Below are 26,471 nucleotides of genomic sequence, written 5' to 3'. Positions count from 1 at the left end.
CAGGTTTGAAGTAAACCTATTGAGTGTCAAGCCACCCTTCGTGTTTCTCTCCTCTTTCTCTAATTCTTACAGTAGGCACATGTTTAGCAGCTGGTGCTACTGATGGTCAAGCAACTTGGTTGTCTTCTATGTGTCTTGCTGATGATCACATTCACAGGCAGCCTTTCAAGACAGGGAAGGTAGAAATTGACATGCCTCTTAAGGACTAGCCTCAGAAGTGGTATAACATCACTTCAGCCACATTCCACTGGCCAAAGCAAGTCAAGACCAGACCAAGAGTGAAGAAATAGACTTCCCCTATCTATGGAAAGAGTAGTCAAGTTGCTTTGCAAAGGAGCATGCATATTAGGATAAGAAGTAATTGTTACAATAATTTCAGTTTACCCCAAGGAGGCATGCAGTACTTGAAGCATCTAATTTTGCTATTGCAGATGGTAACAGAAACAAAGCTACTGTAGCCAATGGTTCTGGTAATGGACTCCTAATCTCTTTCAACTTCCTAAATTTATCAGCAGCTGCAAAGATATCAGCAGACTGCAAAGCCTTAGCATGCAGCAAGTTCCCTCTTAGCCTCTCTCTACTAGCCACATTCGTTTCTGAATTGGTAACAATAAACATTATTTACATCTATGCTTTTTTAGACAACAGTAAAACTTTGCTTTATTTTTAATATATTTTGCATTGTTGTAGTGAATTTATTTTTATTCTTTTATCCAATACATTCTCAACAGTAATCCATTTTCTTCTTGGAGCCAGTGAGGCTTTTGAGATTGCCATTGGCAATCTATTCGTGCCGCCTTGTAGGTGATGTGCAATTTCTCCCTGGAAGCTTTTAGAATTTTCCTTTGTCTTTGATCTTCTTAAATTGCACAATATTCTTTCTGTGGTTATATATTTTTTTATCTATACTGTTCAGCACTCTATAAGCCCTTTCAATCTAAAGTATTTTATCTTTCTTTAAAACTAGGGAATTCACAGCCATTATTTGTACAAGTATTTCCTCCCTTCTGTTTATTTTTTCTCTCCCTTTGGGACTCTTCTTTAATGACAGTTGTCACCTCTACTTCTAGCCTCCATGTCTTTTTACTTTATATTTTCCATCTCTTTATTCCTTCCTAATGCTTTCTGGGGCTGGAATTCAACATAATCTTCTAGTTCAATAATTAGCTCTTCATTTATATCCACTGTGCAGTTTACTTATTAAATTTTTTATTTCAACTATTTAGTTTTCAATAACATTTCCATGTGACTTTTCCTTAAGACTGCAGTTACTAAAATCTTTTCAGCTCTTTTATATTTACAACTTATATTCATAGTTGTAAAATAACTTTTAACTAACTACAAAACTAAAAGGCTTTAAAGCATTTGATGAAATACAGTATTTATTTATGATAAAAAATCAGCAAGCTAGGAACAAAAGAATTCTTAAAATGAGAAAGGGCATCTACAATTACAAAGCTGCAGTGACCATCACACTGAGATATTGTTTCTATTAGTCACATGTAGTTCATAGGTACAGAGGTAAAACATCCAAAATAGGTATGACTAGGCTAAAATTATGTCAGCAGGACTGAGTTCCCTCTGGAGACTCTAGGGAAGAAATCTATTTCTTTCTTTTTTCCAGCTTCAAAAAGCCACCTGCTGCACTTGCCTCGTGGTCACATTACTCTGACTTCTGTTTTCATCAGCTCCTTCACAGACCCTCCTGTCTCCCTCCTCTAAGGTCCCTTGTGCTAATATTTGACCACTCAGATAATCCAGGATAATCTCCCTATCTTAAAATCCTTAATTTCATCACATTTGTAAAGTCTCTTTTGCTGTGTAAGGTAACATTTACAGATATCAAAGATTAGGACATGAATATTGCTGTGGTTTGAATATGTCCCCCAAATTTCACGTGCTGGAAACGTAATCCCCAAATTCATATGTTTATGGTATTTGGAGGTGGGGCCTTTGGGAGGTAATTAAGATTAAAATCATCAGGGTGGGGTTCCCATGATGGCACTGTGGCTTTATAAGAAGAGGAAGAGACACCTGAGCAGGCTGGCCCTTGTCCTCCCTCCATGGGATGCCCTCCACCATGTTATGATGTGGTAGAAGGCCTTCACCAGATGTGGCCCCTCTACCTTTCACTTCCCAGCCTCCAAAATGGTAAGAAATAAACTTCTTTTCTTTGTAAATTACCCAGGCTGTGGTAGTCCTTTATACCAACAAAAAATTGACTAAGACAGACATCTTTGAGGGCCGTTTTCCTGTCTATCACATTCATCCTCCTACATTCACTTCCTACAACTTTCCTTTCCATGACTTTTACACTCTAAGGCAAACCTGTTCTGCATTTTCTGTGTGTACCACACTTCCTCACGCCTTCACAACTGCCAATCCTTCTACTGGAAAAGTGCTTGGTCCTCCTGGTTTTCTACCTGTGGAACTCTAAGAGACAGAACAGAATAGTGGGTAAGAGGCCTAACTCTGGAGTCAGACTGCTTAGGCTCAAATATGAGTCTGTCACTTACTAGAGATTTTTGGTAAATTGTTTGGTTTTGTGTTAACCTAGATCTAAATGCCAGATTGTAACAAACACAAGAAACAGAAAAACCAGGGAAACTGCACCACAAGGAAACAATTACACAGATCCAGAATGTGTAATGTTCCACAGGCAAAAATGACCTGGTTTGATGAACTGATGCTAAAAAAGGTGGCAGGGGTGTGTGCGGGGAGGATGTCTACGTAGGTAGAGGTCAGGGGTTGTTTAAAGAACACTAAAAGGGACAATAACAAAATGTGGCTGGGTGTGGTGGCTCACGCCTGTAATGCCAGCACTTTGGGATGCTGAGGCGCCCAGATCATCTGAGGTTGGGAGTTCGAGACCAGCCTGACCAATATGGAGAAACCCCGCCTCTGCTAAAAATACAAAATTAGCTGGATGTGGTGGTGGGCACCTGTAATCCCAGCTACTCGGGAGGCTTAGGCAAGAGAATTGCTTGAACCCAGGAGGCGGAGGCTGCGGTGAGCAGAGATCGTGCCATTGCACTCTAGCCCGGGCAACAAGAGTGAAACCCCATCTCAAAAAAAAAAGAGAGAGACAATAACAAACTGAAAGATGTAGGCCCAAGTTTGAAAACAGAGTTAAACAAACTAACTGTAAAAAGCTTTGGTGGGGCAGTCAGGGGAATGTGATTCTAAAACAGCTATAAAAGAGTATTAAGGACCTCTAAGTGTAATAATGACGTGGTTAAGTATTTTTTTAAAAATTTTCCTGAGATGCACACGATAAACACAGAGATACACTGAACAATTTTATTCAGGAGTGAACTGACATATCTGAGATCTCTTCAGTAACATTCTAGGAAAAAAAAAGTTACAGGGGAACAGATGAAACATGACTGGCAAATGGAAATTGCTGAAGCTAAATGACTGGAACAAGTCAAGTATCCCTTACCCAAAGCACTTGGGACCAGAAGTGTTTCAGGGTTTTTTGGAATTTGGAATATTAGCATTTTATTTACCAGTTCAGTATCTCTAATTGGAAAATCTGAAATCTGAAGTGCTCCAATGAGCATATCCTTTGAGCTCCTGTCAGTGTTGTTAAACGTTTTGGACTTTTGGAGCATTTCGGATTTTCAGATTAAGGATGCACAACCTGTACGTGGAAGCTGATTCTATTATACCATGTGTTTGAAATTTTCACAATGCAGATGGTCCTTGACTCACAATGGTCCAACTTACAATTTTTTTTGACTTGTCAGTATGTAATCCCATTGTAAATTAAGGAATATCTGTACATTTAGTTAAAAATGTATCTCCTAGGAAGTTTTTTTCCCCCCAGGTTCTGCCAGAAAGTAATTTCCTTGTCCATTTTCCTTAACAGTTTATTCACATTTTTGCCATCATAGTAATTACTATATCTAATTACGCTTATGTTATTATACTGTGCCTAAAATTTACTTCTTATTGTGTGCTTATGTGCAAGGGACTCTGCTATGTGCTGGGCACTGCATGGTGAACAAAACAGACATGGACTCTACACTAGCTTCACAGAGAGTTTGTTTTGTTTTGTTTTGAGACGGAGTCTTGCTTTGTCGCCCAGGCTGGAGTGCAGTGGCTCAATCTTAGCTCACTAACAGTGAGTATTTTATAGTGCAGATAGGGAGACAAACATCTCCTAAGCAAACATACAATTGCAACAGCGGGAGAGAAGCCAACTGGAGTCGGTGGCAACGGCATAATGGGGAAATTGAGGAACTTTCTCTAGAGAAGGTAATTAAGGAAGGCCTTTCAGAAAATGAAATCCTTAATCTGATACCTGAAGGATTCCATCACATGTGAACGAATGTTTGTGTCTGCTCCTACTCACCAAATCATGCGTGGAAATTCCAGGCCAGGTGCTGTGGCTCACTCCTGTAATTCTGTTACAGGAAAGGGGTCCAATCCAGATCCCAAGAGAGAATTCTTGGATCTGGTGCAAGAAAGAATTCAGGGTGAGTCCGCAGTGCAAACTGAAAGTAAGTTTATTAAGAAAGTAAAGGAATAAAGGATGGCTACTCCATAGACAGAACAGCTGAGGGCTGCTGGTTGCCCATTTTTATGGTTATTTTTTGATGATGAGCTAAACAAGTGGTGGATTATTCATGCCTCCCCTTTTTAGACCATATAGGGTAACCTCCTGATGTTGCCATGGCATTTATAAACTGTCATGGCACTGGTGGGAGCATAGCAGTGAGGAGGACCAGAGGTCACTCTCTTCACCATTTTGGTTTTGGTGCGTTTTGGTTGGCTCCTTTACTGCAACCTGTTTTATCAGCAACGTCTTTATGACCTATATTTTCTGCTGACCCCCCGTTTCATCATGTGCCTTAACTGTCTGGGAATGCAGCCCAATAAGTTTTAGCCTCAGCTTACCCAGCTCCTGTTTAAGATGGAGTTGCTCTGGTTCACTAGCCTCTGACAATCCCAGCACTTTGGGAGGCCAAGGTGATCAGATAACTTGAGGTTAGGAGTTCGAGACCAGCCTAGCCAAAATAGTGAAAACTCGTTTCTGCTAAAAATACAAAAACTAGCTGGGCGTGGTGGTGGTGGCCTGTAATCCCAGCTGCTCTGGAGCCTGAGGCAGAGTGGCTTGAACCTGGGAGGGGGAGGTTGCAGTGAGCCCAGATTACACCACTGCACTCCAGCTTGAGCAAGAGTGAGACTGGCTCCAGCAAAAAAAAAAAAAAAAAAAAAAGGAAATTCCAAACACCCTCTTCCTCCAAGTCACTGTATTAGTAAATTAGGAGGTGGGGCCTTTGGGAAGTAATCCAGATTAGACGGTCACGAGGATGGGGCCCTCACCATGGAGAATATAAATGTCCTTAGAGGGCCTGTCTCCTCACTTGTTCAGAAACCTGGAGAAGTCCGTGGTCTGCAGCGTGGAAAAGAGTGCCCGGACCTCTCACTTCCAGCCTCTAGTCTGGAGACTTTGTCTAAGTCACCCTGTCTATGTCACTTAGTCACAGCCACCCTGAGCCCACTAGCCTGTATTGCGCTGGAGCATTTCGCATAAAAAGAAATTAATATAAAAATGATACGTGCTCATTGTGGAAAACGTGAAAAAATACCAAAAAGATCACTTTTAATTCTAATGCATAAAAATAACCACAACTTACATCTGTTTCTCCCAGTTAACTTTCTTATATGAACGAGTGTTTTTAAACTAGGGTCAGTATTAAAAGACCAGAAGTAGTTTAACATTATCTTAAATCCCCTTATCCAGGAATTAGCATTTGTATTCTCGGCCGCTGCAGAACGTTACTTTAATCCCTCAAACTTTCCGTGGCTTGGGTCTGCCCTGGTTTTGAACACTAGGTTAGGCTACAAAAAGCATCCTGGGTCTCTGGCCCATTTCTTTTTAGAGACGGGGTCTAGCTCTGTTGCTCAGGCCTGTCTGGAACTCCTGGGCTTAAGCGAAACTCCACCTGGGCCTCCCGAGTGACTGCGCCGCCACCAAGCCGGCTCCCGCCCTCTCTCTATGCGTGGCTCCGCGGGCTCTATTCTCCACACACTTGTCTGGGGGCGCCAGGAGCCCCTCACCGGCCAGGCCGCAAACTCAGTAAGTGCACGAGGCTGCGGACCGGTGGGCTGCGCAAAGCAGCCCCGGACACATCCACGACGCGGCCGCCTGGCGCTCCTCTCACCCAGCCGACCGCGCAGCCGCCCTCCCTCTCACACCGCGGAGCCTTTCTGCCTTTTACTATTTTTCAAAGCGGACCTAGGCTCCTGGCTCGAGCCTGAGGGGATACAAGGCGTCACGAGGGGCGCCATCACAGCGCCAGGTCGACAGCTTCCGCTGAAAGCCCTGTGCCGCTCAAAGCCCCGTGGCCCACGCTTCCGGCCTCGACCGACTAGGTCATCAACAAACCCCGTGATACCTCGCTCCACCCTCAGGTCCTCCGCCCCAACGGTTCCGTGTCCTGGAACTTTCCACGTTCCTGCGCACGCGCTCTGCGACGCTTAACGTCCAGACTCCGCCCTCCTCTGGCCACGCCCCTGCCCGTCAAGGGCGCTCCCGCCCCCGTGCCTTACCTATTCTCCACTTCTTCCCGCAGGCAACTTCGCAACAGATCTCTGATTGGCTGACCCGGGAAGCCGACTTCGTGAAGCGGTGGCGACGATAGGCTGGCAGCCGGCCGACTTCCGCAGAAGGCGATTGGTCGGTACTGCTGTCCAATCGGCGGCGGGCTGTCGGATTCAAATCGGGATCGTTGAGACTGCGGTCGTTAGTCTCTGGCGAGTCGTTGCTTTGGCAGGACGTGGACGTGTCTACTGCTGCTCCCGCTTTTCGCGCTCTCTCGTTTCATTTTCGGCAGTGCGCCAGCAGGATGGCCCACAAGCAGATCTACTACTCGGACAAGTACTTCGACGAACACTACGAATACCGGTGGGCGGCTTTCTCAGACCCCGAGTCGACTCTCTCAGCTGGGGCCCCCGCGGGCGGGGCGACCAAGGCGTAACAGGGTCGGGGGGGGGCCCGGGGTCTGGGGGGCGGAGCCCGAGGGCGAGGGCCGGAGTTTGGGGTCGCGGCCACCTGGTGCCCCGCGTAGTCGGTCATAGTTGGGTGCCTGGCGCGCCCGGCCGATTGGGCCTTTGTTCGGTGTGCGCGGAGGGTGAGGGAAGAGCGGCCACGGGGCCGCATTTAGTGCCCGGGTAGGAACCGGCGCAACTTGGGAGTCCCGGGGTCCTCGGCGACGCGGAGTGACCCTCCGGTCACTTTTTTCTCGGCCGTCGCACGGCCGTTCAGTAACTGGTCTCAGTTCCAGTTGTTTGAACCAGTCCAGGAAAACCCGCCTGGTGCCGTCTTTTTCCGTTCGCAACCGTGCCACACACTTTCCTGTTTCTGACGGGGTGATGCAACTTTTACTAGTTTGTGGTCTAGAGTGGTAATTTTCATTTGTTAACATACAGGAACACACTTGTCTTCTTGTTTTTGAAGTGAGTGGTATAAGTTTTGGGGGCGACCCACCGAAAATGAGCTTGATGGGAATTCGAAAATGTTTACTGGGGATGGTGATTTGGGCCATTATATATTAGCCGCAGTCATACAATTGAGGGCATTATTAAAGGAGTTTCATTTTAAGGCCGATTAAGAACTTGAGTGGACTTTCGGCCTTATTTTCTGCTAGTCTACACTGGCCAAATTTTGGGCTTCGAGGAACTTTTGCGTTTGAGTCCTGAAGCGATGTACCAGAACGTAGTGTCAGTAAAATCAGACAGATTTTAAATGTCCCTATCCCCCAATTAAACTAGACTGGGGGAAAGCGGGTAGGGACATTTAAAATTTGTTGTCCTTCTTGTGTGCGGGACACTTCATTTAGGGCGTGGCTTCAGAGACCAGTTAACCCCTTTTTCTTACTAGGTAGTGACTAGAACGCTGCGTCCTGGGATACTACCAAGATTTCGGGGAGATAAAGCCCATGCCGTCGTTGCCCAAATTGTGACCTTGTTTTCTGTCTGCTGCCGTTGTAGGTTAGATTTCTACGAATGCTATTTAAGGAAGAAAGAACAAAACAGTGGGCGGTTTCTCTTTTTCTCTCCCTCCCAGCAGCATGGAAGTCTGTTTTCACGTGAGGAATACTGAAGATTTCCATGGGTAGTAATAATTGCACCCTTTTGTATTCCTAGCTAGAAAAATACCATGTTTTTCTGGCTGTAGGTAAATTTCAAGTAGATTGTCTTAACTTTATAGTAATAACTATACAGTTCTAATCGTGTAATATGCTGGCACAGTGTTCAATTATGTGATGCTAATCAAGAGCCATATTGAGGATATCCGATAATGAACACAATGTAAACCGTAATAACCTTACTAAAACCTGGAGAATTATTCTGAAACACATCTGGTGCCAAGTGTTTAGGATAAGGATTTAAGGGTTGGTACAAGTTTCTTTTGGGGCATAATACTGAAAGTAAGTGAAGCTATTTCTCAGACTTCTTTCTGATGGCAGTAGGTCCATTTTTTAGTTTTAATATACTCAAATGATTTGTGTGTGGTAATGAAGAAGGTTTACATATCTGAAGTGATTTATTTTAACCCAGTAAAAATTAGAGCTGGTATTAATTGGCCAAGGCACTAACCTTTATGAAACAGGATAGTAATTTCCACAGATAATTTTAAAGGGGAAACTAGTGATAATATACCGCTAAGGCATGAGTCTAGGGTGGTTTGTATTAATATGTAATGGTGCAGCATGCAATGTAAACTTAAAAGGCTAGTATTTATTTTTCCCAGTGTGCAGTTATCTATATCTTTCTTAGATTTTTCTTAATTGCAAACTTAATTTCCTAGTCCTTTTACATGAAGGTCTTAATGTTTCTAAGGGCATAACAGTGGGTGCCCCCACCCCCACATCATGGAAGTCTGTTTTCGCAGGAGAAAAACTGGTAATATCTCTGGGCAGGTTTACAAATTAGTAATACTTGCACTATTTTTCTCTTCAACTGAAATAAACGTTAGATTTTGGAAAAATTTTTCTTACGTGTAGTTTGAAAACTCTGTGTGGCAAAATATAGGTAGACTCCTCATATGGGCTTGATATTTTAAACAGTTTTTAAACAGTTTTCCTTTATAAAGAAACCCTGATGGAGGAGAGCCTGTTTCCGCGTTTATGGAGAAGGGTGGTAACTTCTATCTAAATAACTTGTTGGTAGATTTATGTACTCTGTAAATTTGAAAGACAAAAGGTACAAAAGCACTACGTTTCTCTTTGAGAATAATCAACAATATAGAAGATAGAAATAAGATAACATTATTTGTAGAGCCTTAAAAGTTAGATGTTAAAGCAGCATTTAAAGAATGTGGGTGATAACTGGTAAGAATTACAAAGAGTCACCATATAGTTCACTGGAATTGGTGAAAACTGCAAATTATGGTAGTAAGGTATGACTTCGTGGCCTTAAGGCAATCTAGCAACATAAAAGAATTTTTCTGAGGCTCACTTTGCCCTGCAAGTGAATTGGTACTTAACCAACCACAGACTAAAATTTAAGTTGATGACAGCTGGGTGCTTATAATGGGTTAGGGGTTCAGTTTACTGCGTCTCAGAAAGTGACGAGATTGCACCTCATTCATCCCCATCCAACTGACTCACAGACATACCTTATACTGGTTAAAAATTTGGGTTGGTGGTTATGGATGGTTCAGTATAAAACTTGCTACTACTGGAGATGGTAAATATGGGGCTGAGAATTGTGACTTCTATAAAATCCTTTTTATGGTAATTAAAAGTTCTTACTCAATTTGGGGAAGGAGATTTGTCTGGCAAATCTTTGACAGAATGCTTTGGGATACTCTTAATGATATAGATTTGTTTTTGAGAACTCGTACAGTTGTACATATTGATGGTTTAACTTTGAAGGTTATTCCATGCTTGCCTAAGAAACTGAACAATGTAAGTTTTGGATACAGGTCAGTAAGTTAACTGGAAAACTGTGAGGTTGCACACAATGTGTATGTGCAGTTAGTGGTTTTCTGTTTTTAATTCTGAACACAGTACTTGAAGTATAAGGCAACTTCTGGAGCATACAAGGACTGGTAGTTACTACAAAGCTAGTGTTGGAAGAGGAAACCCAAATTAACTGTAACATATTTTTCCTTACATAAAAGTCTAATAATCTGGGACACGGATAACAGCTCTACAGTCAGGGAGTAGGCTGGGTCCTTACCTCTTGTTGCTTTACCGTTCTCAATTTACTGTTGCTTCTGTGGTCCTAGACTCCTGCTCTGGCTCCCTGATCGTATTAATGTACATTCCACAAGAAGGAGAAAAAGTAGAGTTCAGCATGTTCTTTCCCTTTGAGAAAACTTTTCATAATAAGTTACACATTTTCTTGTATCTTGTTGGCTTATGATTTGGAGGCTGGTTAACCATATGCTCAACTTATATTTTGGGGTTCTATTCCTGAAGAAGATTCAGGCAACTGGTAAGCATTCTCTGGTAAGAGAAAAAGATTAATCCTAAGGAAAATGCCTTCTGCTTTTGGATTGCGCACCCTTAGCTCCCTAATTTGAACATAGGCCATCACATCAGAATTAAAGGTAGTAGAGTGTAATTCTCAATATTAAAGCAACAGAGTTGCTAAAGGGACATGTATAAAGCGACAGTTGTAGAAAAGGCACTGGACTAATACTTGGCTGTATCTTTTAACAGGCATGTTATGTTACCCAGAGAACTTTCCAAACAAGTACCTAAAACTCATCTGATGTCTGAAGAGGAGTGGAGGAGACTTGGTGTCCAACAGAGTCTAGGCTGGGTTCATTACATGATTCATGAGCCAGGTAAGCTTTGCTATATTATAGTAGAGCAGTAATTGTTGAAATATTGGTGGTTATGGCTGTCAAAATTTTAAAAATATCATTGACATCAACTGATATCTCAAAGTAACTCTTCTGATTAGTTTTTTTAAATGACTTATTTCTTGACTCTGGAGAGAGATCCAATTTTATGGTAAAATAAAATACCACAGGAGTGAAAGTAACACATTATTCTACTTGGAAAATAATGTAAGAACTAAAAAAAGATATTTTAAAATCTGTATCGTTAACAGTATCCCAAAGCATTTTACCATAAATATATCCTAAGACAAGTGTTCTTTTCTGTGTGTGAAAATTGATTTAATTTCATTTAATTAAATTCATTTAATTGATTTAATTCACTCTTCAGCCCTCTTAAAGGATAGCTACCACATGAAGTTTAAATGAGGTAATAGCATATGAACTCAAATGTGTTTATGGGTATCTTATGCTATTATGTGGTATTAACAAAAAGTTCAGGTATTAAATAGTAAACTCAAACTTTGTGAGTTTTCTAAACTAAAACAATGGGGGTTAAATTCTATTTTTGGGTTATCAGTAAATCTAACTTACAGCATTTATGTTTTGAACAAAATTTGAAGACATACTATAGAAGCTGAAGTAGGTGGAACTAAAACTATTGTGCTTTCTCCTCTGCTGTTAAAAACATTGCATTGAAAACTCTGAAAGAACTCATCGCTTTCTTGGGATTGAGATACGTAATCCTATTAGAATTCAGTCCAGATAATACAAAAGCAACTGAATAACTTAAGTGTAGATTTCTGTGCCCACCTATTGAAGCAGAATCTGTGGGGATGAGCATTAGTATGAGATCCTGTAGGTGATTTGAAAGAGGTGTTTTTCCCTATAAAGAGGTAATTTTTTTACTTTTAATCTATTTACTATAGACAGTAACTTTGAAGTAAAATTCATTTTAGATACCTCAAACCAGTTAATAGTGGACTCAGTTTATTTTATTCTGGCTTAGTTGAGAATGCTTTTGAATTTCTGATGAGTATATGAAAACCATATTAAAATGATTCAAAACATTTTCTTTCTACAGAACCACATATTCTTCTCTTTAGACGACCTCTTCCAAAAGATCAACAAAAATGAAGTTTATCTGGGGATCATCACATCTTTTCCAAATTTAATGTATATGTGTATATAAGGTAGTATTCAGTGAATACTTGAGAAATGTACAAATCTTTCATCCATACCTGTGCATGAGCTGTATTCTTCACAGCAACAGAGCTCAGTTAAATGCAACTGCAAGTAGGTTACTGTAAGATGTTTAAGATAAAAGTTCTTCCAGTTTTTCTCTTAAGTGCCTGTTTGACTTTACCTGTTACTTTTGTTCAATAAAGTTTGTATGTTGCATTTATCACTTTCAAGTTTTTGAGGTATATTTTCTTACAGTTAATTTGTGACTATTGAAATTGATTTCAGTGTTACAGTTTTAGCTCTGAGGAAGTTAACTTACCTTAAAGATCATGTTAAATGAGTTTAAAACAGTGTGGTATGATCTGGATACCATTTAATTCACTTAATTTAGAAATTAAGAACCAGGGATATGTTTAAAGCCAAAGTAGATTTTACCTCTTGAATTCCTAGAGAATTGGCTAGAACAGGAAAGCCCAAATTAATACTATCTGGGCTACTTCACTGTCACTGGCCACTAGTGGTCTTGGGAGAAACCTCTTAACTTTTTTATCCTCATCTACATTTCCAAGGTAGGGATAATGTTTCCTATAAAGTAACACCACATTTTTAAAGGTTCAAAAACACTGTAAAACACCTTTGCCTTTTTAGCTTCTAGGAAAGTGTTTTCGGAGTTAGATGCAGACATAGGCTGTTTAATTAATTGCTATGCTATAGAAACAAATCAGCAGCCAGCATACATCAGGTCCCTTGGTTAAGAAAGGGTGTCTTTACACATGAGCGCAATGAATTTTGAAGGTTGTGATTAGCAGCAACCTAGAATCTACTTCCCCCACCTCACTGCCACCACCACAGGATGTGTCCCAGGTAACAACAGAAATGACAAAATTAAACTTCATTACACTTTCGGGTAGACCCAATAGTGCTGAAAGAAAGGTGACAGCTACCCCTCAACTTCCAGCATAAATTCCTGCTGGACCAGACCCTAAGGTTCACTTCTGCTAGAGGCTGTGTAGTGAACTGAGACCTGGACAGAAATCTGAAAAAACTGGAACTGCATCTGTCTCACTTGCTTGAAATACTTGGTATTCAATGGTAGAGTTAATAAAAGTCTGTGCAAGGGACAGAGGAAACCTACAATTTGCCTCAATCCCCATTATTTTGGCCTATTTTGCTGACATTTTCTGTCCCTTAAACCCACTTGCATTTTCCTCCAAGCCTTTGAGTGAGGGAAGTTCCTCCTCCATCTATTGAAATCCACTGCATTCTTCCCTGTGCTTTCGGTCAACCTCCTATCCCTGCTGCACCTTATACATTTCTCACAGTATTTAACGAATTTGCTCTGTGTAGAACTGTTTTTTTCCTTGTGAAAATTATACTATTCTATCTCTTGACCATGTCTTAGCACTTTTTTTAATTTTCCAAAGAAACCAAGCGGCGATTTAAATTATTTTCTGTGGCTACTTACAAACTTAACGTTTCTGGAAATTTAGGATACCAATAGAGTCTTGTAGGCTTTCCAGGTTTGCAGGACCTACAGGGTATGTATGCAATTCCTGTAAGTCACCAATCTTGAGGAAATTTTAGGGAAATGCAGTGGCAGGGATGGGAGTAACGTCGGCCTCCTCAGTTTCCTTATTAGTAAATCTTCCTCCTCTTCAGGTGACTGCTCAAAGGTCACCTCAGCGAGAGGCCTTTCCGGACTAGCCCATCCCGTCCTAACGCCTAGACTCTTGAGGCCCAGGGGACAAGAGTAAATCACGGCCTCAGTTTCTAGTCGCTGCTGCCTTGGTGGAGACTATCTCGAATATCCCAACAATAAAAGGCAGATCTGAGATTCCCGTAAGCTACTATGAGTCCCCAGCCCAGAAGACTGGGGGATCCGCATTTCCCGCAAGCTCCCCACATCCCTCCACGTGCAGCCCGCGCAGGTCCAGGGCCGCGGCCGCCGCGTACTTCCGGCCGGAAGGAAGGGGAGGCTCTGTCGCTTTTCTGTGACGCACTTCCTGGCGTCGCCTGCGAGGGCGGAAACGCTTTGTCTGTCAGGCCAGCCGACAGCCGGCTGCTGGTCTCCCTAACGCGGCCTCCTCCGCGCCTCGCGCCATGGCGTCGGAGGGGCCGCGGGAGCCCGAAAGCGAGGTAAGGGCCGCCCAGGCCGACGGGGACTCTCTCGGCAGCCTCAGCCTGTCGGCCTGCCTCGCACTGGGGCCTCGGTCGGGCGGTGACTGGGCTGGTCCAACGGGCGTGGGTCGGATGCTGGTGACGGCACGGGAGCGCCCTACCGGGTGGCCACGATCTTCGCGCCCCGCCCAGGGTCCGCCTTGGGGTGGCGGTCAGCGGCCGCAGACCCCGCCCACAGTTAGCGCCGCGTCTACGGTGCGATGTCACCAAGCGCAGTGACTGCGGCCCAGCGCCGCGCTCCCCGCAGTCGGGGCGGGGGTACTCTGGCGAGCTTCCCGCGCTCTTGGGAACGGATAGATTGTTTTAAAGGACCCTGCGTTTTTCTGAACGTCGTTCTCCGGTCTACGTACTCAGCATTGCCACTAGAAGGCGCCCTGGCGATCGCATGCATTATTTTCAGACCCATAAAATTGTCGGTGAAAGTCAATGTCTTACGAAGTAACTAAAAACTAAAGAAAGAAATCTATTGAATTCAAATTTCAAAGGCTCGTGGTGATATTTTCTGGCAAAGCAAGGTTTGATATTTCAATAAAGCAAGACTTAGGGGTTCATGAGTAAAATGCATATGCTTTTGTGCAACTTTTTCAAGAAAATGTAATGGAAATAAACGTCTGCAGTGTGTTTTGGGTGCTGTAGTTAAACATTCCACGTGTATGTTTGACTGCAGTAGTTGTACTGTGTGCCTTCTACAGTTCTGTTATTTCTAAGTGAATCTCTGGTAAAACACCCTTATTCCAATATTAAAATTGCAGAAACGTTATCAGGTGTGATCTTAACTATATAACCTGGGTTAAATTTTATTTCCACTTGAACTCTTAATGTTTGCGGACTACTGCCTTTTCTAACAAAAAAAGCATTGGGGAGAAATCGTTAGCAAGCAGGTGCTTGTCTTTACGAGGCAGAAGTGTTTAAACAACATCGGGAACATTTCTGGGGCTATTAGGAACACGTCTTGGGTTTTTTGTTTGTTTACATTTGCTTGATCTCTGAATGTTTGTAGCCAAAACCTCATTTTTTTCCTCAGGGCATCAAGTTATCAGCAGATGTCAAACCATTTGTCCCCAGATTTGCCGGGCTCAATGTGGCATGGTTAGAGTCCTCAGAAGCATGTGTCTTCCCCAGCTCTGCAGCCACATACTATCCGTTTGTTCAGGAACCACCAGTGACCGAGTATGTATCTTTCTAAATGTCTTGCCTGGGACTTGCTTTTTGGATTTAATGGTGATTAGACTTTCAAATACTCGGCAGTTACTGCACTCAAGTTCTGCAGATGGCAGAGAATGCTCTTCAGTCAAGAAGAGTCTGAGCCAGTAGCACAACTTAACTGTAAACTGTGCCAAAAAACAGAAGCTTTAATTCCCCTTTTTTTCCTTCATACTCATTGTTATTTTCGGCAAAGAAGTGATAGTGACTGCATTGCATTTGTCAGTAAGAAATGCAGTTTCAGGCCAGGCGCTGTGACTCACGCCTGTAATCCTAGCACTTTGAGAGGCCGAGGTGGGTGGATTGATCACCTGAGGTCAGGAGTTCAAGACCAGCCTGGCCAATATGGTGAAACCCTGTCTCCACAAAAATACAAAAATTAACCAGGTGTGGTGGCGGACACCTGTAATGCCAGCTGTGGTGGTGGACCCCTGTAATGCCAGCTATTCGGGAGAGTGGGGCAGGAGTATCCCTTGAACGCGGGAGGCGGAGATTGCAGTGGGCCGAGATTGCACCACTACACTCAAACCTTGTAAAAAAAAAAAAAAAATCCCGTTTCAGGGTTCATTTGTTCATATGGTTTAAAATTATATCATGTATCTAATGGGAGATGAAATGTGGAAGGAAGGGCAAAGGAAGGACCAGATAAACATACTCCTCATTTTTAAGGTTAACGTTTTAAAATCTTGTTCAGGGAAGGGGAGGGGACTAGCAACCATAGTTGCCTCTGTGTGGATAATTTTTTGGAAATTGTTGACTTTTGCTTTCCACCGTTTTACTTTATATCTGTTATATGGAGAGGAATTTTACACATTTCAGGTTTAAGTTCATCTAAATTTGAGTTGAAAGAAGGCTTATATTTTTCCTTACGTTTTCTTTTTCATTCTCAAGATTCATTCTCTAGGTATTTACAAAATGGCTTCCTCTTGTAGCTGAATTTAGACAAAAAACATTAATCTTTCACATAATTGTGTAGATTTATTTGTAGACCTATTTTTAAGATTTGCATCAGGTGTAGTTCTAATCTAAGAATCCTTGTGCTTTGTTCTTCTTTGATATGATTCAAACTTGTTTCCTTTTATTTGTGCCTGCATGGTGTGATTGAAAATAGTTTGTACTGTATATAAATTCTAGAATTATATTTGCAAGAATGAGAATTATAATGAATAAGAAAATCATTGAGCTGTCTGGTGTATTTAGGAAATACTGAAAGTTGTGTTTTTTTGACAAAAGTTGAAACACTACCTTTATGTGCTGGAATTTGGTCTTTGGTAGGAATACCCTATTTTTCCACTGCATTTCATCCATTGGAAAGGGGAGTTTGGCGTGGGTCTCACCTGAGTTGTTCCCTACCTTGAGTGTCTCACATAACAAAATACAAAAATATGTGTCAGTGATAAGAGCTCAAAGCCATCTGCTAGGTGGTATTCCAGTTACTCAAAATAGTTGTGGAAAACATTCACATGGCTGAAGCAACATTTTGGCAGTAACATGAGTGGAGACTAATCAGAGACTCAAGAATGGGCAGTGCTGAATTTAAAAATTAGTTTTCTTGGCCGGGTGTGGTGGTTCACGCCAGTAATCCCAGCGCTTTGGGAGGCTGAGGCGGGTGGATCGCGAGGTCAGGAGTTCAAGACCAGCCTGGCCAAGATGGTGAAACACCATCTCTACTACAAAAATACAAAAATTAGCCAGTTGTGGTGGCAGGCGCCTGTAATCCCAGTTACTCAGAAGGCTGAGGCAGAGAATTGCTTGAACCTGAGAGATGGAGGTTGCAGTGAGCTGAGACTACGCCACTGCACTCCAGCTTGGGAAACAGAGCATGACTCTGTCTCAAAAAAAAAAAAAAAAAGTTTTCTTAACTCTCTTTTTTTTTTTTTTTAGCTTTGATTTATGACCAAGGAAAAGTATTCATGCCTGGCAAGAACACAAGGATAAGGAAGGCATTAAGTTGAAGAGGAAGAGTTAGAAAGGAAAAGAGCCTTTAAAGTGGGGATGAAATAATGAGACTTCACATAGTTGAGAATTGGTTATCTGGGCAATTCTAATATAGATTAAAAATTGCATTGCTATAGTCAAGATTACATGTAAATGTAATCTTGCTGCTGTGACAAAAGGAATAGAAGTTTCTGAAACAACTATTTCCTTTTTTTTTTTTTTTTACTTATTCAACTACATAGCATCCTAAGTCATCTTTGTATGTCCCCTTCCCTCATCTTTCCTTAAAGAAAGTATAGTAACCTTTTCCAGAATCAGTCCTCCAGTACCTTTCACAGTGCACTCAAGGATGCTCATTTATTCGTTTGGAATTAATTATTGGAAGTCTTCCATAGTTTTGAAGTGATGGAGATGAAAATGAACATACCAGACTCTTCCATATTTATGTTATAGGACAAGACAAAGAAATTAGAAGTAGTCTGACAGATAACATTTGCCATGTTTGGAAAATACTGATTATTTACTGATAATCAAATTTGCCTATGCAAACAAGTTTGTTCCAAGTAATGTCCGTTGTCATCGTATATCCTTTGTGACAAGTCCTGTGTAACCCATGTATGAGGATGTGTGCCTTTTGTTTGGGTATTATTGTATACTTTCACTTCTTTCATGGTTACCACAATCCATGAGGTGGCAGGCAGATGTAATGTTATTTTTGCACATGGGAAACTGAAGCTAGAAATGTTTGTTCATACTGATTCGAATAGGTGGCACCAGAACCAGAATTAACATGCTGTTCTCTAAAACTACTACCGCTGTTGACAAGAGGTAGTTGAGCATTTTCACCATCTGTCAATATACTGTGAAAATTTTAGCACCAAATGATGTTTTTGAGTTAAAGCAGATCAGCTATGAGAAGAACTAGTGGTATACAACATCTGTGGGTGTTGTAAGCAGAAAGATAAGAGGTTCTGACTCAGAATGTGTCTGATGGGTGACATAAGAAGGGTGCAGAGGAGACTGCACCAGGGAAAAAGACAGAGATAGAGCCTTGGAGGGCAGGTGAGAGCCAGGCAAGCAAAGTCCAGGCCAGGGAGCTTTTCAAGTCATGTGATGGTCAAGCCAGACCCAACGGGTGCCTGGAGGAAGAGGCAAGAAGGAGGTACTGGGAGACCTGGAAGCCATTGGTAGGAAAGGGGCAAAGGGAAGTGGAGCCAGAAGACCAGCAGGTATTGCACAGGTACTCAGACATTTTGATTTTAGTGCGGATGGGGCAGCGTAGGACAGTGAATGAGAAACAGGTGTGTTACTGTGGGTTTAGGGTCATCTGGACCACTCCTGGCATCTGGAATTTCCCAGATATGCCATTTGAAGCCACACCAGATGCTGTGAGTTACTGCTTTGATATTCTGTATTTTGTGTTGTTTTCTGCATGTAATTGTGTTTGCACTGGATGGAAATGGAAAATACCAACTTTCCAGAGGAGGAAGGACCGGTGAGGGGACAGAAACCCAGATGACTTATCCAGAATGGAAAACTGGATTGTGATTGAGCTAGGACCCCAACCAAGGTCTGCTGACTCCTGGCTGAAAATTTCCTGGATGGCAGCAGTCGTCAAAACCAATGGACCCTGTCCCTGCTTTCCTTTTTAGCTACATTTCATTTATCTGTTCATGTATCTATTTGTTGGACTTGGGAATAGTCTTTTTCACATTTCTTTTTTCTGTCAACCCATCTTCTTTTATGAAGAACAGATTATCCACCTTCCCTGACACTTGCACCCCACTAGCTTTTCTGAACTACAAACAAAATACAGCACAGAATTCACAGGAACATGTAGGCAGTGGGATGAGGCTTTGAGCCTCTTTTCTACAAAGAGCTAGTCCTCAGTGCTGTATGTTTGGAGCAGTGCTAGGCCAGTTGTTTTGTGGGACAAAGGTCAGTAAAAAGGGTTTTATTTGATTTTTAATTGGGAATATTTCATGTTAAAGTTACTTACCTGTAAGTAAAAGATCTTAGAAAATCTAAGTTAACATATCATGAAATAGTATACAGTGAGATGAGGTAATACATGATTAAGTTCTGGATAGAAGTGAAAGCAGTAAACATTATTACATTATAGGTAGAGCCTGTAGTCTTCCTTTCTTATTCAGTATAGTCTCTTACTTGCAGCGCATTAGAAATATGATTTCTAGTAAGCAGTGCTTATGCTCATAGCTCCTGACCGCGTAACAGTTTGAAGGTCTTACAGGGTGTGTCATGATTAGGTTTGGATTTTTCTGCGTTTCAGTGTACTGGTACATTTTGGAATAGCTCTGGAAATTAACAGAAACATTTGCTGGAATGAGGAGGTCACTATTTGTATTTTAAATCAGTTAGCATTTTGTCATTGTATCAGCTTTCATGGGGAAAAGGTTGAAACCTGTAGCCTTGTATCAAATTGGCTAAAAATGAAAAATTAGTGTTAAATTATATTTTGGTTTAGTCTAGCAGCTTGGGATAAATTGAGGCAATAGCAGCTTTCAAAGCTGGCATCCATCTTGTTAGTAAGTGTGTAGTTTCCATCCACAGTGCCATGCAGTGTCTCCTTTGCACTCTGGCCCTGACAGTCAGCAAAGCGCAGGATGTCATGGTGGGTTTGGAGCAGGGAAGTGCTGGAGAAAACCATTTGCAGCAGGCCTGATGGAGATATTGCAGGATATTGCGTCCTCCCTCAGCGAGAGAATGGTCTTTTGGGGCATTTTGGCCAGGGTTGCTGGAAGGGCTTTCCCAAATACTTGGTAGCAGCTGAGTGAAAAGCTGCTGGAGCATCTTCTGGCCCTGTTGATGTTTCTTATGGACTTCCAGCTCATTAGTGAAAAAAATAGAGTCAACATCTTTCTTTGTAGGAAAGAAGCACTCAGAGATTTTATTTGGCTTTTAATTAAGGATATTTCAACGCTAGAGTGAATGTTCTCAAAAATATTAAATGTTAAGTTTGAATTAGTTTATTACAGAAAAGCTTCTTGGTTTGCAGTATGAAATCTGCAACTAAAGTTTACACTTTTTACTTAGGCAGAAAATATATACTGAAGACATGGCCTTTGGAGCTTCAACTTTTCCACCTCAGTATTTATCTTCTGAGATAACTCTTCATCCATATGCCTATTCTCCTTATACCCTTGACTCCACACAGAATGTTTACTCAGTGCCTGGCTCCCAGTATCATTATAACCATCCCAGTTGTTACCGAAGTTTTCAAACAGTGAAGCATCAAAATGAGAACGTGTGCCCTCTCCCACAAGAAATGAAAGCTCTGTTTAAGGTGAGTAATGATGTCATTTTGTTGTGTCCTTTAGTTGGTTGCTTTAATGTTTAAAATGTAAAGAAATGGTAAATTTGTACATCGTATTTAAGCACTGTGTATTTTTTTGTATTTAACCTTTTAAAAATTGTTGAATTATGAATACTTAAGATTTTGGCACTTTAAACTTTTTATAGTGGTGGTTTTATTTCATGTTGCTTTTTAATCTTTCCTGCAGAAAAAAACCTATGATGAGAAAAAAACGTATGATCAGCAAAAGTTTGACAGTGAAAGAACTGATGGAACTATGTCATCCGAGATAAAATCAGCTAGAGGTTCACATCATTTGTCCATTTATGCTGAGAATAGTTTGAAATCAGGTAAAAATAACCAACTATGTAGTATAATGCCAGCCTGCCGTATGTGCCCCAGAGACATTCCTGCTGTGTGTACAGCTGTTTCTGTGGGCTTGTTCATTATGACTACTCCAAGAAATGAAAACCGGGCCTGACACAGCTTAGGGCGTCCGACTTCCTAAGCAATTCTAGAGGTCTTTCTTCCCAGGGATGGGATTATTATTTGGTACCTGTTGCATTGTGGGATCTTAAGTGCCTATAATTTGTATTATTTGGTATATACATTTTTCTCTTTTCATTGACTTCACTCATAAACCATCTGGTACAAGGGATGTTTTAACTATTAACTGTAATAACTCTGGTCTTATAATTAAATGAGGGGCTTCATGAAGCTGCAGCCTACCTTATCCATTGCATTTCAGGAGAAAGATGGGAAAGAGGTTATGCGTTTTATGCTACCTGCTTCCCTCTAGTTTATTCCAGCAAACTGAAAGATGGAAAGTTACTAGCACAGAAAATTCGTTAGAGTCCCTTTAAATTTGCAATACTCTAAAATGTATATTAAGAAAAATTAAAATGCCCAGCTGCACAGTCAGGTTAAGGTAACTATTTCATCAGCCTTAGCATTACAGTTATGCCTCACTTACTGATGGGGACACATTCTGAGAAGTGTGCCCTTAGGTGATTTCGTCATTGTGGGAGCATTTAGAATGTACTTACACAGACCTAGATGGTATAGCCGACTACCTAGCTAGGCTATATGATACAGCCTATTGTTCCTAGGTTATAAACCTTTATACCATATTCCTGTACTGAATACTGTAGGCAACGGTAACACAGTGGTAAGTATTTGTGTATCAAAATATAGAAAAAGTACAGTAAAAATATAGTTAAAAGATACAAAATATTTTACCTGTATAGGGCACTTACTGTGAATGGAGCTGGCAGAACTGGAAGTTGCTCTGGGTGAGTCAGTGAGTGAGTGGTGTGTGAATGTGAAGGTCTAGGGCATTATTGTACACTATTGTAGACTTTCTAAACATTGTACGCTTAGGCTACATGAAATTTATGAAAGTATTTTTTTCAGTAATTAATCTTAGCTTATTGTAACTTTTTTACTTTATAAATTTTTAATTTTTTTAACTTTCTGACTCTTGTAATGATACTTACCTTTTGTAATAAAACACAAACATGCAGAAAAACCAAAAATATTTGGCTTGGACAAAAAATTCTTTCTTTACATCCTTATTCTATAATTTTTTTTAAACTTTCTACACTTTTTAATTAAAAACGAAGACATAACCACACACCTTAGCCTAGGCCTGTACAGGGTCAGGATCATCTGTATCACCACTGTCTTCCACCTCCACATCTCGTCCCACTGGAAGGTCTTCAGGGACAGTAACATGCATGGAGCTGTCATCTCCTGTGATAACAATGCCTTGTTCTGGAATCCCTCCTGAGGCACCTGCTTGAAGCTGCTTTATACTTAACTTTTTCTTTTGTCATTTTGGGTTTTTTTTGAGACATAGTCTCACTGTGTTAACACAGGCTGGAGTGCAGTGGCGCTATCTTGGCTCGCTCACTCCAACCTCTGCCTCCCAAGTTCAAGCAATTCTTGTGCCTCAGCCTCCCAAGTAGCTAGGGGGCATGTGCCCCCACACCCGGCTAATTTTTGTATTTTCTTTTATTTTCCTTTTTTTTTTTTTTGAGACGGAGTCTCACTCTGTCGCCCAGGCTCGAGTGCAGTGGCACAATCTCTGCAAGATTGGCTCACTGCAAGCTCCGCCTCCCGGGCTCACGCCATTCTCCTGCCTCAGCCTACCAAGTAGCTGGGACTACAGGCGCCCGCCATCTCGCCTGGCTAGTTTTTTTGTGGTTTTTTTGGTAGAGACGGGGGTTTCACCGTGTTAGCCAGGATGGTCTCGATCTCCTGACCTCGTGATCCCTCCGTCTCGGCCTCCCAAAGTGCTAGGATTACAGGCTTGAGCCACCGCGCCCGGCATGTATTTTCAATAGAGTTGGGGTTTTACCATGTTGACCAGGCTGGTCTCGAGCTCGTGGCTGCAAGTGATCTGCCTGCCTCAGCCTCCTGAAGTGCTGGGATTAAGGCATGAGCCACCTTGCCCTGGCCAAATTTTTCTTTTGTAAGCAGAGGGAATATATACTCCAAAGATAAAAAGTATAATACATACATAAACAAGTGATATAGTTGTTTATTATCATTATCAAGTATTATGTACTATACATCATCCTATGTACTATACTTTTGTATGCCTGTTAGCTCAGTAGGTTTGTTTACACCAGCATCACCACAAACATGTGAGTAATGCATTGCACCATGACATTACCAGTAGGCAATAGGAATTTTTCAGCTTCATTACAATCTTGTGGGGCTGTTGTATACGTAATCCATTGTTGACCAGACCATCACTATGTGGCACGTGATTGTACATACTCCTAAAATGTGCAGTGCATTTTGGTTTTTCTGCACAATGGCCCAACCAGAGTGATTGATATTTATAACCTTTATACTTTTACAAAGGAAGGTGAACAACACTGGTAAGAATTACGGTGTTTTGACAACAACCTGTCGCATCGATAGCAATAGTCTTTCTACTCTGCAATTTTTGCTTGAGTACTGGTCATCAAACAGTAACTAAATTTTTATTCTTAATTTTGTAATTACAGATGGTTACCATAAGCGAACAGACAGGAAATCCAGAATCATTGCAAAAAATGTATCTACCTCCAAACCTGAGTTTGAATTTACCACACTGGACTTTCCTGAACTGCAAGGTGCAGAGAACAATATGTCAGAGATACAGAAGCAACCCAAGTGGGGACCTGTCCACTCTTCCTCCACCGACATTTCTCTTCTAAGAGAAGTAGTAAAACCAGCTGCAGTGTTATCAAAGGTGAGGTGAGGGTTTCTCTCTTACTTTTTCTTTTTCCTTGGTACACACTTTTTAAATTGTCTCACTTCAAACATTACACATTAAATCCTGCTGTGGGCTTTGATGTCCATGGAGCTGGGGAGGATGCATTGGGGGAGACCTTTCATTGTGCACTTAGATGACCTTTGTTAGAACAGTTTACAATGAGGCTGTAACATCTAGTGCAGCTATTGTTTTATTTTTGTTTGTTTGTTTGTTTGTTTGTTTGTTTGGAAACGGAGTCTCGCTCTGTCACCAGGCTGGAGTGCAGTGGCATGATCTCGGCTCACTGCAACCTCCACCTCCCGGGTTCAAGCAGTTCTCCTGCCTCAGCCTCTGGAGTAGCTGGGACTACAGGTGCACGCTTCAGGTGCACGCTGCCACGACCGGCTAATTTTTTTTTTGTATTTTAGTAGAGACGGGGTTTCATCATGTTGCCCAGGCTGGTCTTGAACAACTGAGCTATGGCAGTCTGCCCGCCGTGGCCTCCCAAAGTGCTGGGATTACAGGTGTGAGCCACCGTGCCCGGTTGCAGCTAGTGTTCTAAAAGAATCACCTAGTATAGCTTTTTTTTTTTTGCGGGGAGAGAGTCTCACTCTGTCGCCTAGGCTGGAGTGCAGTGGTGCGATCTTGGCTTCTTGGCTCACTACAGTCCCCGCCTTCCAGGTTCAAGCAATTCTCCTGCCTCAGCCTCCTGAGTAGCTGGGACTACAGGTACACGCCACCACATCTAGCTAATTTTTTTGTATTTTTAGGAGGGATGGGGTTTCACCATATTGGTCAGGCTGGTCTCGAACTCCTAACCTCAGGTGATCCACCTGCCTCGGCCTCCCAAAGTGCAGGGATTACACGATTGAGCCACCATGCCCAACCTAGTATACTCCTTTTTATGTGGTAGCTGAAAGGTGTCGTAGTGCCTCAGAAGGAAAAGATTCTAGCAGAGTTTAGCTGCTTTGACAGCCCATTTTCAACACACTATTTCTAGCATTCTGGTAGTACTTTTTCCAATACAGAAAAAAAAGACTTTTAAAAATTGAAATGCATAAAGTCCTCACATAATGTTGTCAATAGGTTCTTGGAAACTGCAACGTTAAATGAAAGGCCGTAGTAGGTCCTCCAGTAACATTTTCTTCACTATCATTTTGATGGTGATGAAAAAAAGGAATTGGTTTTGTTTTATGTTGTTTTGTTTAAAGTCACAGTTTCCAAGAACCTGTCCATGGTGCTAAGTGAGGACTTAACTGTAGTAATATTTAAAACTGCGTAGTGTAACTTCTGAATTTTCCAGGCTTTTATCTACATCTTTGTCTTGTTAATGATGCAGCAAATTCAGGAAAACTTATTACAGCAGGTAATTCACTTTGTTACACATTTGATCTCAAAGTTTTAGTCCACCAAGTTGAGGCATTTCTCTCAAATGGATTGATTTGAGACTTCCAGGAAGAAATGGTGTCTAGTTAGTAGTTCCTAAAATGGCTTCTGATGAATTTCCACTGAAGGAGCAGTGGAGTACATGCCAGTACCAAGGCAAGCAGAAAGAAGAAAGATAAAGAAAACAGGTCTCACCTGTTAACTTTACCTCTTGAGTTGAGAAAGGATTTGTTTCCTGCCCTTGGACTTCTGTTAGATGCCTGGACACTAAGGCCTGAAGGCTCAGTGACAGTTGCTGGTAATGTGTAGAAGATACGCCATTGTGTAGCAGTTTGCATGCAGGACCCTCACACTGTTGAACCTCACACTGTTGTAGCATGGTGTTTTACTGTCAAAGAGCTGGGAGAAGTCAGGCCAACTGATGGCTATCTAAAAATCATAGTTCCATCTGACCTGCTCCACGGGCTCCAGGCTGGGTTTGTGCAGTGGCTGAATAGCCACAGGGCTCCTGGTCTTCATCACGTACAGCTCTCATGAGTACCCTACAGAAGTAGTCCAGGATGCTGTGTAAGCCTCAGGGTCGGCTCGTGGAGTGAGCAGGAGTATGACTGGTACTTTATATCAAGGCCACTTGTTACATGTGACTGTTAATGTATTTGAACATACGAAGTAAGATAGAAGATACACATACTGATTGCTCTATTAATAGTCACTTGCACTCTTGAATTACGTTTGGGCTTTTTAAAAATTTATTTTCCTTCTAAAAGAAACTTTTTCCTGATGATATTAGTAATGTCTGTAAGTGACAAAAAATATATATATTTGTCTGAAATTGTACAACCAAAAGAAAAGCATGCTTGACACATAGTCTTTTAAAAATGGTCTATTGTGGGAATTTCCTTCACTGTATGATTATAAATATGTACAGTCTTACATTTGAATTTTTTAAAACTTTGTTGGTATTTTTTCCATGTCATTAAGTATTTTTTAAAAACAGCTGTTGCATTGGATCTCTCATACTGATATGTATAATTTATTTACCATTCTTGAACAGGTAGGCTATTTCTAATTTTTTACTGACCTTGGTGAGCATAAAAGTTATGTTTACTAAAAGAACAGGCTGTGTTTTAATATTATTTTTTATTCCTGGACTCATGTTGTGAATTGGCAAATGGGTAAATTTGTGAAGCGTATGAATTTTAAAAATTATTTTAAAT

The 26,471-nt window shown here is 41.5% G+C and overlaps 2 protein-coding genes and 1 long non-coding RNA gene across 10 annotated transcripts in view; 2 read left to right on the top strand and 1 right to left on the bottom strand.

Annotated features, from left to right (window-relative positions):
* Window positions 1-6,697, bottom strand: part of LOC105498799 (uncharacterized) — a 38,073-nt gene extending 31,376 nt beyond the window's left edge. For all 3 annotated transcript variants that reach the window (XR_011612345.1, XR_011612344.1, XR_011612343.1), the window contains exons 1-3: window positions 6,562-6,697; window positions 4,358-4,459; window positions 2,329-2,433 (exon numbers count right to left, since the gene is read on the bottom strand). This is a non-coding gene — a long non-coding RNA (uncharacterized lncRNA). The remainder of the gene's footprint in view (window positions 1-2,328; window positions 2,434-4,357; window positions 4,460-6,561) is intronic.
* A 22-nt stretch (window positions 6,698-6,719) lies between these two features.
* Window positions 6,720-12,219, top strand: LOC105498798 (CDC28 protein kinase regulatory subunit 2). The gene is made up of 3 exons (XM_011771149.3): window positions 6,720-6,916; window positions 10,683-10,810; window positions 11,889-12,219. Exons 1-3 carry the CDS (start codon window positions 6,858-6,860, stop codon window positions 11,939-11,941), a joined length of 240 nt encoding a protein of 79 aa, XP_011769451.1. The 5' UTR covers window positions 6,720-6,857; the 3' UTR covers window positions 11,942-12,219.
* A 1,780-nt stretch (window positions 12,220-13,999) lies between these two features.
* The window catches only part of LOC105498806 (SECIS binding protein 2), a 41,612-nt gene continuing 29,140 nt past the window's right edge, over window positions 14,000-26,471 (top strand). For 3 of the 6 annotated variants that reach the window (XM_011771157.3, XM_011771156.3, XM_011771155.2), the window contains exons 1-5: window positions 14,004-14,125; window positions 15,192-15,337; window positions 20,363-20,612; window positions 20,830-20,971; window positions 23,639-23,865. In XM_011771157.3, the coding sequence (XP_011769459.2) occupies window positions 14,090-14,125; window positions 15,192-15,337; window positions 20,363-20,612; window positions 20,830-20,971; window positions 23,639-23,865 (801 nt within the window). In that variant the 5' untranslated portion in view covers window positions 14,004-14,089. Of the gene's footprint in view, window positions 14,126-14,202; window positions 14,683-15,191; window positions 15,338-18,893; window positions 18,984-20,362; window positions 20,613-20,829; window positions 20,972-23,638; window positions 23,866-26,471 lie in introns of those variants that run through there. The other 3 variants (XM_011771158.3, XM_011771159.3, XM_011771160.3) reach the window with 3 other exon arrangements.

The sequence above is a fragment of the Macaca nemestrina genome, chromosome 14 (genome assembly GCF_043159975.1).
Source record: "Macaca nemestrina isolate mMacNem1 chromosome 14, mMacNem.hap1, whole genome shotgun sequence".
Classification (NCBI taxonomy): Eukaryota; Metazoa; Chordata; class Mammalia; order Primates; family Cercopithecidae; genus Macaca; species Macaca nemestrina.
The sequence above is the reverse complement of the archived record's forward strand: the minus strand, read 5'-3'. Positions and strand labels throughout refer to the sequence as shown.

What these genes read in the sequence shown, in the direction of transcription:
- LOC105498798 (XM_011771149.3), top strand. Translation starts at nt 6,858, where the DNA reads ATGGCCCACAAGCAGATCTACTACTCGGACAAGTACTTCGACGAACAC. An exon ending in GACGAACACTACGAATACCG is followed by an intron (nt 6,917 to 10,682) that starts GTGGGCGGCTTT and finishes ATCTTTTAACAG; the next exon opens with GCATGTTATGTTACCCAGAG. An exon ending in TTACATGATTCATGAGCCAG is followed by an intron (nt 10,811 to 11,888) that starts GTAAGCTTTGCT and finishes TTCTTTCTACAG; the next exon opens with AACCACATATTCTTCTCTTT.